Here is a 14,961-nt window from a genome sequence, read left to right as displayed (position 1 = left end):
CATTGTTGGTTAGGGGCTTGTAAGTAAGCATTTCACTTTACGGTCTACCTGTTATATTTGACGCATGTGACAAATACAATTTGATTTGAAAAAAATCTAAAAGTAAAGAAATATTAGGACGAGCAATGTCCAGAGTATAAATATATACATTATATACAAAAGTATGTTGATGCCCCTTCAAATGAGTGGATTTGGCTATTTCAGACACATCATCTGGGGCATCTTTCATTACAATCTATTTTAATTGCTACCTGTTTCAGCTTCCATGTAGCCCTCACCCTGAATGAATTTATTGGTTCCTAAGGGTCAGCACATTGTTACATCTTTATCCCAAATGAGACAAAAGGGCATAACAAAACTGTCCAAAGAAAAGCTATTTTGTTTTGGGACCAAGGCAGTTGGTTGCCAGGTGACCTATGATAAAGTTTTGGCCTCATGTGCAAATAAATCCATGTGCACATACACCAAACCAAGGGCTTCCTCCCTCTTCATACTGCAACATTGTTTTACAGTAGTTCTATACCAATCCAGACACTCTCCACCCTATTGATCATTTGATTAATTATTTAACTTGTTGTAAAAAGCTACCTCACCAGACTGTGGTCGTCATCATTTAGCTGGTTTCCAGGCTCTTTGAATTAATTCAAGGGCAGTATTCCCATACAGAAGTTTCTATTTAGTGTTCTGGTCCCGAGCTAATAGATGGTGTCCACTCAGTCAGGGAGGGGACAACCATTCAGAGTTATATAAGAAAAGTCTGGATATGAATGCTGATTTAGGCCTTCACTTATCCATTCAAGCATTGAAGCCTGTTGAAAACCTCCCCTCCTCTTCCTCCTCCACATAGCCCCTTATGCAACAGTGTTTTGTCTAAGCCTCTGTGAAGCACATGCTCCAGAAGTAGAGGTGTCCTGCTCTGGCTGTACTGTACTATCGTCTCACGTGTCTCTGCTCCATCTCTCTCATCTTTCACTATGTCTGTCCAGCTAGTCGTATCTCTCCTAGCTCTAGCTTCTCTGAATGCTGCATCTGCACCGCTCTGTAAAGAACTGGTCAAACCCCTGGTACTGGAGGACCATACTGAGGTAAGTTGTGATCATAGTACTAAACATGATCTTTAGACTTAATGACTACGTCGCAGATGACACTCTACTCCCTATCCAGAAAACCTACTTTGGCCAGAGCCAAAGACTCTGAGGAAGGTGTCATTTTGAGACACAGCCATTTATTTTACAAATAAGAGCTATTTGTGGCAAATGAATGTGTGATTATTCATTTTGGGACAGTGACAGATGCTGTGCAGTATACATACAGATTTAGGATCTTAATTTTGCCAGTATTGTCATAGCAAGAAAATCCTGCAGCAAAAGGATTCGAACATCTAGTCCATAATGTTGCTTGATCAGTGGTTCGGTTATTAGCTGGCCAAAAGTAGCCTACATGAAAAGTGCAATACTGTTAATATAACTGTGTGTTAGTGCGGGTTTTCAGTTAATTTATGTAAATCGCAAAGGTCATTTGCATTTCCTGCAGCGTAGGAATATTCTCAGCAACAAAAGAGTGATCAAATTAAGATCATACATCTGTACTACTCTACACTTAGAAAAAAAATGTGCTATCTAGAAACTTAAAGAGTTCTTCGGCTGTCCCCATAGGAGAACCCTTTGAAGAACCCTTTTCGGTTACATGTTGAACCCTTTCCATAGAGGGTTCTACATGTAACCAAAAGGGTTCTCCTATGGGGACACCAGAAGAACTCTTTATTCTAAGAGTGTACCTTTTGTTGTTTTTTTCAACTTCAAATGGTCCAAGTTAGGTTAAGGATACTGCAATGAAGATGGTTTGAAAATCATGGGTTTTTCCTCGTCTGTGACTGGTAGATCTATGGCAAATGGGTGTATGTGATGGGGTCTGCGGATCATTCAGTCTTCCAAAAAGCTTTGGGGACTCTGAAAAGCTCCTGGATTGACCTGTCGGCTACATCTGACCATCAAGTAATCACACTACGTTGGGGAGACCGCATGTAAGTCTGGTTAGGTTGTGGATATGAATGTGGACTGTAACGAATGTCATTGGGCGTTAAAAAATATTAGGAAAGTATCTGCAATGGTAGACATTTAATCTCACCTTTCTCGGAAAGCAAAGAGAATGTCTCAGGTTGGCACCTACTTTATGCTAACAAGTTTTCCTAAATATCTATCAGTGATGGCAAATGCGTTGTCGGTGCAACAAATGCTACCATCTCCGGCACCACCTCCACAGTTCACAGTAAGTGACCCGTGCTCTACTAGCCTGCTCGCCAGATCTGTCTGTGCTTTAGCCAACACCCTCCTCTGGCGTTATGCCAAATAGGACATCAACAAAGGAGCGAGTTGGCTGAAGCAGAAACAGATTTGGCAACCAGGCTAGTGCTCTACATCTTAATGATGAAATCATTTAGCTGCTCAATAATAGGGACTTTATCCACTTGCCTATTTATTACGTACATTGTACTGTACCCTGTGCCTTATACCATGCTGTCTTCACTTTATGTCATGATGATAAGCCTGTAAAGATTCAAAGAATAAAATAATGTTACACTTTATTTTAGTTAGATATTTTTCAGGTACTTGGAAATGGCATGGTAAAAATGTTGCAACATTATAATTACCTAATAATTATATAGTATATAGTATTTGGTAATCACTAAAACAAGCACCAAAATGAAACCTGACATTTGGTATAAGATTTTATTGAATTCTTGGAAGTATTAGCTGAAACAGGCCTAAAAAGGTGTTATCAAATGTCCTAATCATAATGGATAATTTTGTGGATCCACAGTTCATTTGTCTGAACACAAAGGTCAGTACCTGGAGACCTGCCCTGACTGCCTGCTATGGTCAGACACCTCTCGTAATGGAGACATCACTGGCAGATACCTACTCCTGTTTAGTAAGTCCACTCAAACAATCAATTTGAGTCCACTCCCAAACTAGTCTGGACCCATCTGGATGTGCTTTAACCAACTCCTAACTGCTGTGTTGGTTCAGTGTCATGACCAAAATGTATGACTTTGTTTAAGCACATACAGATCTGGGACAAAGCTAGCCCCAAGCGGGCCCCACTCATTGATGTTGATAAATAGTAGCAGTGTACAGCTGTGGCCAAAAGTTTTGATAATGAAACAAAGATTAATTTTCACAAAGTCTGCTGCCTCAGTTTGAATGATGGCAATTTGCATATACTCCAGAATGTTATGAAGAGTGATCAGATGAATTGCAAAGTCCCTCTGCCATGCAAATTAACTGAATACCAAAAAACATTTCCACTGCATTTCAGCCCTGCCACAAAAGGATCAGCTGACATCATGTCAGTGATTCTCTCGTTATAACATCGATATTTTGGGTCCATGGCCAAGAAACTCCCCAGACCTTAATCCCTTTGAGAACTTGTGGTCAATCCTCAAGAGGCGGGTGGACAAACAAAAACCCACAAATTCTGACAAACTCCAAGCAATTGATTATGCAAGAACGGGCTGCCATCAGTCAGGATGTGGCCCAGAAGTTAATTGACAGCATGCCAGGGCGGATTGCAGAGGTCTTGAAAAAGAAGTGTCAACACTGCAAATATTGACTCTTTGCATCAACTTAATGTAATTGTCAATAAAAGCCTTTGACACTTATGAAATGATTGTAATTATACTTCACTATTCCATAGTAACATCTGACAAAAATATCTAAAGACACTGAAGCAGCAGACTTTGTGAAAATTAATATTTGTGTCATTCTCAAAACTTTTGGCCACGACTGTAGGCAGGCTGTACTCCAGATAGGGCATTGTGAAAGTTGACCCTACATCGATAAGGTGTTGAAACAGTATATTTCTGTCAAAGGGGTCACTATTTCAGTAACCAGCGAGTTCAATGCATTGTTTTGAAAGACAATGGAAGATGAGCCTTTTGTTGTCTGTTACTAGCCCTAAAAGAGTTCACAAGCAAGTTACTGTTTACCAGCCTCCCACCCCCCTCTCTTTCAGCAAGGTCAGGGAAAATGGATCCCACATACCTGGACACCTATAAGAACCAGGCAGAGTGCCTGAACTTCCCAGAGACACACCACACCTATGATGGAGAAACAGGTCAGCGATTCTTTTCGCTACTCATCTTTTTTATCTGTAATAGATGCTGAAAAAAATCAATAAAAGGTTAAGCTTGTCCAAATTGTCACTGTGTTTGAGGGGAATTGAATCATATGAGCAGTTACAAGTACCTCTCTAACTGTATCTTGAGCAGACAGAGGAAAAAACAATGGCCATTCCATGGTCAGGGTCTAGTTCCATAGCAATATACAGGCTCAACTTGTTTTCGTTGAAAGTTGAAATTACTGCAAAGACCAATGGCCATTATTATTGGCCCACCACAGGCGAACTACGGTGTGTCATAACCATGCAAAACCACAAGGGGGAGACATTACGAGCATAATAAAAATGCTGTCCTTTTTGTTATCTACATATAAAGCATCCTCGTTTTCCTGTGGTAAAGACGTATAGCTGAGGGCAAGTATGGCCTGAATTCTAGAGGATATGCAATTTAGTCAGGAAATGGATATGAAACAAACTTCCTCTGTGACACTGAGGGGTAGTAGTCATGCAACACAAATCTCTCTGTTAGTATCTAATCTTTACATCCTCCTTATTTCAGAGCTGTGCCCCGATGACAACCATAAGGAGAAGGTGGTGGATGAGGATACTATGGAAGAGAAGCAGACTACAGAGGAAGAGAAGACTATGGTGGAGGAGGCGACTATGGAGGAGACGCTGACTACAGAGGAAGAGAAGACTACTGAGAAGAACCCAACTACAGAGAAGAATCCGACTACAGAGGAAGAGAAGACTACGGAGAATAATCTGACTACAGGGAAGAATCCGACTACAGAGGAAGAGAAGACTATGAATTGAGCAAAACAACCAGATCCTCACTATTGTGCCCAACATCTCTTTAGTGGAACTTTGATCCCAGAACTATCTAACCAAATATGACATGTACTTTCATACGTCTTTAAATCATGTATTACATACACAGGGAGTGATATGACCATGTAATGATAAAAAATGCTAACGTTTTTACCGTGAATGTTTTCATGTCTTTACTGTTTCTTTGATAGTTACAGTTATAACAGTTCAATATAACTGTCCAAACATACATTTAAATAAAGACATTCAAACTCATTTTGTAACTAATTCCATTGAAGTAATAAGATCTGAATAAAATGTAACATTGGTTATACAATGTAAAACTTCCTGTAGGTTAGTGAGGAGTTAAGAAATCAGATAACCGCCAACTACTTTCATACTTAACTTGAAATGTGTAGACAGCCAATGTAAACTATTCATGTTAATACTGTGGTTTTGAGACACTGCATGACAATATGGACTATTTCTTAAACGTTTATATAGAGCACATAGTAATATACAGGTAACCGCCAAAACAAAGGAAACAGCAACATTAAGTGTCTTAACAGGGCAGGGCACCAAGAGCCAGAACAGCTTCAATGCACCTTGGCATAGATTCTACAACTGCTTGGATCTCGATTGGAGGAATGTTACACCATTCTTCCATGAGAAAATTCCATAATTTGGGGTTTGTTGATGGTGGTGGAAAACACTCTCAGGCACCACTCCAGAATCTCCCTTAAGTGTTCAATTGGGTTGAGATCTGGTGACTGAGACCGCAAAAGCATATGGTTTACATCATTTTCATGCTCATCAAACCATTCAGTGACCACTCGTGCTCTGGATGGGGGCATAGCCATGGTAGCCAAAATAATGGTATGCCCAATATTTTTTATATATATGACGCTAAGCATGAATGGATATTAATTGCTTACTTAACTCGGGAACCACACCTGTGTGGAAGCACCTGCTTCAATATACTTTATATCCCTCATTTACTCATGTGTTACCTGTACATTATCATGAACTAAATACATAAGTATTCTGACCCTTTACTCTGTACTTTGTTGAAGCACCTTTGGCAGTAATTACAGCCTCAAGTCTTCTTGGGTATGACGTTACAAGCTTGGCACACCTCTATTTGGGGAGTTTCTCCCATTCTTCTCTGCAGATCCTCTCAAGCTATGTCAGGTTGGATGGGGAGCTAATTTCAGGTCTCCAGAGATGTTCGATCTGGTTCAAGTCCGGGCTCTGGCTGGGTCACTCAAGAACATTCAGAGACATGTCCCGAAGCCAATCCTGCGTTGTCTTGGCTGTGTGTTCAGGGTCGTTGTCCTGTTGTAAGATTAACCTTCTCCGCAGTCTGAGGTCCTGAGCTCTCTGGAGCAGGTTTTAATCAAGGATTTCTCTGTACTTTGCTCTGTTCATCTTTCCCTCGATCCTTACAAGTCTCCCAGTCCCTGCCGCTGAAAAACATCCCCATAGCATGATGCTCCCACCCCATGCTTCACTGTAGGGATGATACCAGGTTTCCTCCAGACATGACGCTTGCCATTCAATCTTGGTTTCGTCAGACCAGAGAATCTTGTTCCTCATGGTCCTTGAGGTGCCTTTTGTCAAACTCCAAGTGGGCTGTCATGTGCCTTTTACTGAGGAGTGCTTCCATCTGGCCACTCTACCATAAAGGCCTGATAGGTGGAGTGCTGCATCGGGGTTCTTCTCCCCCGATTGCTCAGTTTGGCCAGGCGACTAGCTCTAGGAAGAGTTTCGGTGGTTCCAAACTTCTTCCATTTAAGAACGATGGAGGCCACTGTGTTCTTGGGGAACTTCATTACCTCAGAAATGTTTTGATACTCTTCCCCAGATCGGTGCCTCGTGACAATCCAGTCTCTGCACTCTACGGACAATTTCCTCAACATCACTGTCAACTGTGTGACCTTATATAGACAGGTGTATGCCTTTCCAAATCACGTCCAATCAATTAAATTTACCACAGTTGGACTCCAAGTTGTAGAAACTTCAAGGATACTCAATGGAAACAGGATGCAACAGCTCAATTTCAAGTCAAATAGCAAACAGTCTGAATATGTAAATAAAGTATGTTTTTAATTTTTAATACATTTACAAAAACAAAATAGAAAAACCTGTTTTTGATTTGTCATTCTGGGGTATTGGGTGTAGATTGGTGAGGAAAATCAATTTTAGAATAATTCTGTAACATAACAAAATATGGAAAAGGTCAAGGGGTCTGATTACTTTCCCAACACACTGTATATGTATAGAGTGCACACTAAACAGTATTATTTACTAAGGTTACAAAATTACGTGAACATTCAATAAATTCTATGGTTTTCCCAAAATCCTAGTTGGAGGATTCCCGGATCCCTCCAACCAGGAATTCTGGAAAATCTGGGAATTTATTGAATGTTTCCAGAATTGTGCCTTAAGCATTACTCAATATACAGTATCTGCAGTAACAAAGCATTTATAGACGAGTAAATATCAGTAGAATGGCATTAAAATATGGCTCTTGACTTAACGCAAACTATGAAAAAACAATTAAGACAATCAAAAAGAGAAGTGCAATAAATTCAAGCTCCCTCACTTGACAAGGTGGACAGGGTAAACAGTGGCTGCATCTCAATACTCTTATGTGGAGTCCTCTCCTTGTCTCCTTACTTTCATCTGCATTGTTCTAAAGGTACTAGACAGGTGAGCGAAAATGCCTGGCAGGCATCCATATGTTGCCTTCATCTATATAACGTTTTAAATCAGTGCAGATGAAGGGAAATAGATGAGGGAGGAGACAAATACATTCTAGACCAGGGGTTCTTAAACCTTTTCAGCTCGAGACCCAAATTAGAAATTGACCGTCCTCTAGTGACCCAAATCATCCTCCAAAGACCCACATGAATAACAATAGTGTGTGATTACTAGGGCTGTCAGAGTTAATCAGTTACGTTGGCCAGAGCAAGAACACGTGGGAATTAGCGGCATGTAGAAAATGTGTCATAGGCTTTGATACTCTGATTGGTTAGAGACGAACTGATGACTTTATTTTGTACAACACCCCTCATTTTGACGTCACCACAAACGACTTCAACGATTGGCAGTAAGACTTGAAGTATGTAGTTGAACATGGAGCAGGGGAATAATTCAGTTTGAGTCGTCAGGCAACCAAAATACATAATCTATACTGCTAAAAACAACAATGCAATGTCAAAACAAGTTGACATTGAGGTTAAAGATAGTGTGCTTTATCAATTTAATGGATTTTGCTTAACGTTACATTGGACAAAATCAAGTTGTCAATATTCTTGTAATGCTTTTTGTATTAAAAGCAATGGTGAATTACAGCTCAATTTTAGATCATTCAGATTTTGCGATTTATCACAATTAATCACACCAAATTCTGAGATGAACTCTATGAAATGTTTTAGTTTGACAGCCCGAGTGATTATAGATGCAGATCATAACTAGCGACCTACCTCTCACATGCCCAGGGCCCACTTTGGTTACAACACATAGTTTAAGAAGCCCTGCTCTAGACTATCGAGATGCAGCCCGAGAGTCTGTTTGAATTCGCAGTCCTAAGGCGTCAGGCCATGAGCTTCCTGTAATGACTGCCCACAGTGCTCTGAATGCTCTCCAGTCTGCTGGTCCTGGTACTGCCTGTCTGAGAGCTTAGCTCTGCTCCTGGCCCAGCCTGTCTGCAGCCCAGCAGAGCTGCCACCTGTCTCTGGCACTGGGACGAACCAAAGTAGTAGATGAGCGGGTCCAGGCAGCAGCTAATGCTGCCCACACACATGGAGAGCAGGTAGGCCTGGTAGGAGCTGTCACTGCGTCCGTGGGCCAGCTTGAGGTAGTGCACCAGGAGGATGACATTGGTGGGGGTGAAGCAGGCCACAAACACCACCAGCACTGTCACCGCCATCACCACCGCACGAGACTTCCTGGAGCGGTTCTCCACGTTGGCCGCGGCCAGGGCCTGCACAATACGGACGTAGCACACAGCTGTGAACACCAGAGGGATGAAGAAGAAGATGGAGGAGTAGATGGGGAAGAAGTAGAGGTAGTAGGCACGGAGCTTGTCTACATCCTGCACGTCGTGGCAGGTAGTGATGCCCACATCCGGGAGATGGATGGTCTGTCTGGAGAGCAGGAGGGGGGTCACTCCTCCCAGGGACAACAACCACATGGCGCCACACACCACGGCGGCCGTCTGTGGACTACGCCACGTCAGGGAGTCCATGGGGTAGACCACCGCCAGGAAGCGGTCGATGCTGATGCACATCATGAGCAGGACAGAGCAATACATGTTGCAGTAGAAGGCTGCTGTCACCAGGCGACACATGAAGGGGCCATAAACCCAGTTGTTGCCATGGAAATGGTATGAGATCCTGAAGGGGAGCAGCAGGGCGAAGAGGAGGTCGGCACTGGCCAGGTTCAGCATGTAGATCACCGCCGGCTTCCTCGGACGGATACGACGCACAAACATCACCACGGCAATCAGGTTGAGGGGGACGCTGATAATGAAGACCAGGGTGTAGACTGTGGGGACGAAGGCCGTTGCTAGGCGACCCTGGAGGAAGCTGCGGGCCTCCTCAGAGATGACAATCTTGGTGGAGCGACGAGGGCCGTGATGGCCATGCTCCTGCTTCTTCACTGGCTCCTGGTCCATCCCTGAGCCACTACCCTCCTGTACATCCAGCCCTATGTAGTCGATGGGCTCATCAGTCACCGACAGGAAGATCCCTGCAAACGTCCTCAGGTTGAGTCTGGAGTCTGAGAGAGACAGACAACAGGAGCTGAGTAACAAATAGCAGTATGTGCTCTTCATTATAAAGTGCCTAATGAACGGTGATATATAGCATAACCGCAAGGTGTGTACACACCTCACTGTAAACATGTAAAGTGGCGGTCCTATAGCGAACATGCCACAGCAAAGACAATCGAGTGTAAGTATAGTCTACTCTGCATGCTGTCCTACCAGGGTCGAGGATAATTAACATGCTGAACACAAAAGGTTTGTCATAATTCATTTTCACATCTTTCCATGCGCCCTTTCTGCATGAAAAAAACGTAATTGGAAAACCTCTGGATTTAGCCTATAAGTAGCAGTTTGAGTCAGGGAGTAAATATGTTGAATATACTAACACATTTTTATAAATTGTGCACAAAGTTTGAAAGAGCTTTTCATGTTGAGCTATACGTACGTGTCTTCAAATCCCGTTAAGTTTCCATCTTAATTTTCATAAACATTTTTATGGCGGTTAAAAATAATTTTCGCCATTGAAACTGCTGTTTTTGTTAATCTAAAAAAAAGCATTTTTACCCTCGACAATGAACAATGCAAGAGGGCACATTTCAAAACCCAAAGTGCTTCGTAAAACTGCTAAAGAGCAGAAGGGTCAATATCTCCTCATGATGTAAAAAACTATAATAATTTCAATGTTTAACTGATCTCTGAAAATAAAGACAGAAAAAACATCAAGGCATTTGACTTACCATTGTGTGGCACATATGCTGAAGTTTGGAGAGCAAAAAGGGCCAACGTCGCAAGGATCCAATAAACCATGACTGTAAATTCACTCTTATCCTAAATTGATTTCGCAGGCAAACGTTTCATTAAACTTAAGACAAAGAAAATATCTCAAAACATTTTTTTTGTGAGGGAAACTGCCGTAAGCCTTCGAACAGTCAGCGCGTAGCACCAAAAGACACATTGGTTTTGAAAAGTCTGACTCCATCAACAAAAGAGGTCGTAAAAAGCCTCGCCTACTCTCGAGTGATTAATTAATAGACAGGAATTAAAACGTGTCTATTCAGTCACGTATACAACCATCTTGGACCAGGGCATATTTTTTTTATCTTGGGGTGACACTTATAAAAACGAACAATGCTCCATTCTTTCTTTGATCAATTAAGCAATATCCCTTTAAACATCAACATTTCATATAGGTCAGAGTGTATTCGTGTTTAAAACAAAGACCAAGCAAATAATATATATATATATTTTTTTATTAAACTCATTAAAACAGAAATTATTTAAATGTATACTGGACGGTACATTATGTGTAAAAAGCAGCGAAACTCTAGAAATGCACGTTAATTAAGACTTTAAAAGATGCACAGCTTCCCAATGTACTGTATGTGGATTAAAAAGACACTGATTATTAACCACTTCCAGACAATCCATGCTGGCTACTGTATATAGCTGGACAGGAATTGTACTACTGTCTAAACTCCCATTCTGACTATTAGGCAGTAGTGCATTGTACACATCTTGTTGCAAACATACTTTATTTTTCAGTGACAAGAACAGTGTTGTCTTTATAGAACTTCTACATATAAAATGTAGATTTCATTACAATATACCTTAAAAAAATATATTCCATGTACAATCTCCCAGTGGAAAACTGAACATAAACAAAATAATGAAACAACAGATATAACATGACAATACAAGATCAATCAAAACTGCATCAAATAAAACCAACAACCCTTTGTGTGTGTTTGTGGCTCACCAGCCTGAGGATGTGTGTATGTGAGCCTGAGGATAGACATGCTATAAATTGAAACCAAATCATATTCAGTCAGACATACATAACACGTTACGGACCATTCAAACTTCCTATCCCAATGGCTCCTTTAACAAACAATACTTTGTCAGAAGGTATACAATCCTTTCACACCCATGTTCTCCTCCATATCTTTACCCTTCCTCTATATTTGGTTTATTTTCCATAGAACTTCTTGTTGAGGAGGAAGATGAGCAGGTTGACATTGACTTTGGCCTTGTCAAACATCTTCATCACTGCCACTCCGTCGTACTGAAGTTGGAGCAGGTCCTAGACAGGGACAGAAACAGAGAAAGTTAGACGGGGACGAGATCGACGGACAGGGGCCGAGATCGACAGACAGGGGCCGAGATCGACAGACAGGGGCCGAGATCGACAGACAGGGGCCGAGATCGACAGACAGGGGCCGAGATCGACAGACAGGGGCCGAGATCGACAGACAGGGGCCGAGATCGACAGACAGGGGCCGAGATCGACAGACAGGGACAGAAACAGAGAAAGTCAGACAGGGACAGAAACAGAGAAAGTCAGACAGGGACAGAAACAGAGAAAGTCAGACAGAAACAGAGATAGACAGACAGGGACAGAGATAGACAGACAGGGGCCGAGATAGACAGACAGGGCCCGAGATAGACAGACAGACAGGGCCCGAGATAGACAGACAGACAGGGCCCGAGATAGACAGACAGACAGGGCCCGAGATAGACAGACAGACAGGGCCCGAGATAGACAGACAGACAGGGCCCGAGATAGACAGACAGACAGGGCCCGAGATAGACAGACAGACAGGGCCCGAGATAGACAGACAGACAGGGCCCGAGATAGACAGACAGACAGGGCCCGAGATAGACAGACAGACAGGGCCCGAGATAGACAGACAGACAGGGCCCGAGATAGACAGACAGACAGGGCCCGAGATAGACAGACAGACAGGGCAGAAACAGAGATAGACAGACAGGGATAGACAGACAGACAGGGCCCGAGATAGACAGGGACAGACAGGGCCCGAGATAGACAGACAGACAGGGCCCGAGATAGACAGACAGACAGGGCCCGAGATAGACAGACAGGGCCCGAGATAGACAGACAGGGCCCGAGATAGACAGACAGGGACCGAGATAGACAGACAGGGACCGAGATAGACAGACAGGGACCGAGATAGACAGACAGGGACCGAGATAGACAGACAGGGACCGAGATAGACAGACAGGGACCGAGATAGACAGACAGGGACCGAAACAGAGATAGACAGACAGGGACAGAAACAGAGATAGACAGACAGGGACAGAAACAGAGATAGACAGACAGGGACCGAGATAGACAGACAGGGACCGAGATAGACAGACAGGGACCGAGATAGACAGACAGGGACCGAGATAGACAGACAGGGACCGAGATAGACAGACAGGGACAGAAACAGAGATAGACAGACAGGGACCGAGATAGACAGACAGGGACCGAGATAGACAGACAGGGACCGAGATAGACAGACAGGGACCGAGATAGACAGACAGGGACCGAGATAGACAGACAGGGACCGAGATAGACAGACAGGGACCGAGATAGACAGACAGGGACCGAGATAGACAGACAGGGACCGAGATAGACAGACAGGGACCGAGATAGACAGACAGGGACCGAGATAGACAGACAGGGACCGAGATAGACAGACAGGGACCGAGATAGACAGACAGGGACCGAGATAGACAGACAGGGACCGAGATAGACAGACAGGGACCGAGATAGACAGACAGGGACCGAGATAGACAGACAGGGACCGAGATAGAGAAAGTCAGACAGGGACAGAGAAAGTCAGACAGGGACAGAGAAAGTCAGACAGGGACTGAGAAAGTCAGACAAGGACTGAGATAAACAGACAAGGACTGAGATAAACAGACAAGGACTGAGACAGGGACTGAGATAGACAGACAGGGACCGAGATAGACAGACAGGGACCGAGATAGACAGACAGGGACCGAGATAGACAGACAGGGACAGAAACAGAGAAAGTCAGACAGGGACAGAGATAAACAGACAGGGACAGAGATAAACAGACAAGGACTGAGATAAACAGACAGGGACTGAGATAGACAGACAGGGACTGAGACAGGGACTGAGATAGACAGACAGGGACCGAGATAGACAGACAGGGACCGAGATAGACAGACAGGGACCGAGATAGACAGACAGGGACCGAGATAGACAGACAGGGACCGAGATAGACAGACAGGGACCGAGATAGACAGACAGGGACCGAGATAGACAGACAGGGACCGAGATAGACAGACAGGGACCGAGATAGACAGACAGGGACCGAGATAGACAGACAGGGACCGAGATAGACAGACGAGATAGACAGACAGGGACCGAGATAGACAGACAGGGACCGAGATAGACAGACAGGGACCGAGATAGACAGACAGGGACGAGATAGACAGACAGGGACGAGATAGACAGACAGGGACCGAGATAGAGATAGACAGACAGGGACCGAGATAGACAGACAGGGACCGAGATAGACAGACAGGGACCGAGATAGACAGACAGGGACCGAGATAGACAGACAGGGACTGAGATAGACAGACAGGGACTGAGATAGACAGACAGGGACCGAGATAGACAGACAGGGACTGAGATAGACAGACAGGGACAGAGAAAGTCAGACAGGGACAGAGAAAGTCAGACAGGGACAGAGAAAGTCAGACAGGGACCGAGATAGACAGGGACAGAAACAGAGAAAGTCAGACAGGGACTGAGATAGACAGACCGGGACTGAGATAGACAGTCAGACAGGGACCGAGATAGATAGTTAGACAGGGACAACAGACAGTCAACTATCATACTGCAGACAGGGACAGAAACAGACGGTCAGTGACAAATATGTGTCATCGTAGTTCCAGGGAAAAGCATTACCTGGAAATGGAGTTGGACTTTTTCCATCTCAACTCCCATAAACTTGGCCTTCACCTCAAAGTCCCCAACTTCCTCACTGGGCGAGATGTCAAACATGACATTTTTGAACCTGAGGGAAAATACAAAAACATGGGATTAAAATAATGAGTCAAAATGAAAATACAGGATACAGAGACTGGATAATAACCAACTCTAGTCCTGCTATTGTCCGTAGGTCACAACGTCAGACAGACTTGTTTTGGAATAACATTTAAATGTTGAGTGTGAGAAATATTATGACCAGAAATGACCTTTGAAATCGTTTTTGTTTGTTTGTACTTATTTATTTTCTGAAATGCATTGATGATATTGGGCCAAAGTGTAGTGTGTTTAAATGGCTCTAAAGAGGACGTAGTACTGTCTTCTAGATACTAGCTCTCTGTTTCCTCTTTGACCTAGCCTGGAACTCCCACAGAGTGCAGTGAGGACCCACAGGAGCTGACTTTGGCTCTCAGCGCCACTCTAGCTGGAACAGCCTGGCCAAAACAAGAAGGACGGG

General features: G+C 43.6%; 3 protein-coding genes across 4 annotated transcripts in view; 1 reads left to right on the top strand and 2 right to left on the bottom strand.

Moving 5' to 3' along the window:
- The first annotated feature begins 859 nt into the window (after nt 1–859).
- Nucleotides 860–5,205, top strand: LOC118358440 (uncharacterized). The gene is made up of 6 exons (XM_035736275.2): nt 860–1,085; nt 1,881–2,023; nt 2,204–2,268; nt 2,821–2,931; nt 4,015–4,116; nt 4,679–5,205. The coding sequence occupies exons 1-6, from the start codon at nt 975–977 to the stop codon at nt 4,933–4,935; spliced, it is 789 nt and encodes a 262-aa protein (XP_035592168.1). The 5' UTR covers nt 860–974; the 3' UTR covers nt 4,936–5,205.
- Nucleotides 5,206–7,016: 1,811 nt separating this feature from the next.
- On the bottom strand, nt 7,017–10,760 carry f2r (coagulation factor II (thrombin) receptor). Its single transcript, XM_035736271.2, has 2 exons — nt 10,438–10,760; nt 7,017–9,714 (listed from the first exon to the last, which is right to left on the bottom strand). Exons 1-2 carry the CDS (start codon nt 10,505–10,507, stop codon nt 8,528–8,530), a joined length of 1,257 nt encoding a protein of 418 aa, XP_035592164.1. The 5' UTR covers nt 10,508–10,760; the 3' UTR covers nt 7,017–8,527.
- Nucleotides 10,761–10,932: 172 nt separating this feature from the next.
- Nucleotides 10,933–14,961, bottom strand: part of LOC118358437 (ras GTPase-activating-like protein IQGAP1) — a 90,290-nt gene continuing 86,261 nt past the window's right edge. For both annotated transcript variants that reach the window (XM_035736270.2, XM_035736269.2), the window contains exons 37-38: nt 14,424–14,532; nt 10,933–11,780 (exon numbers count right to left, since the gene is read on the bottom strand). In XM_035736270.2, coding sequence (XP_035592163.1) covers nt 11,667–11,780; nt 14,424–14,532 — 223 coding nt within the window. In that variant the 3' untranslated portion in view covers nt 10,933–11,666. The remainder of the gene's footprint in view (nt 11,781–14,423; nt 14,533–14,961) is intronic.

The sequence above is a fragment of the Oncorhynchus keta genome, chromosome 25 (assembly GCF_023373465.1).
Source record: "Oncorhynchus keta strain PuntledgeMale-10-30-2019 chromosome 25, Oket_V2, whole genome shotgun sequence".
Taxonomy (NCBI): Eukaryota; Metazoa; Chordata; class Actinopteri; order Salmoniformes; family Salmonidae; genus Oncorhynchus; species Oncorhynchus keta.
This window is presented reverse-complemented; position numbering and strand designations above follow the sequence as displayed.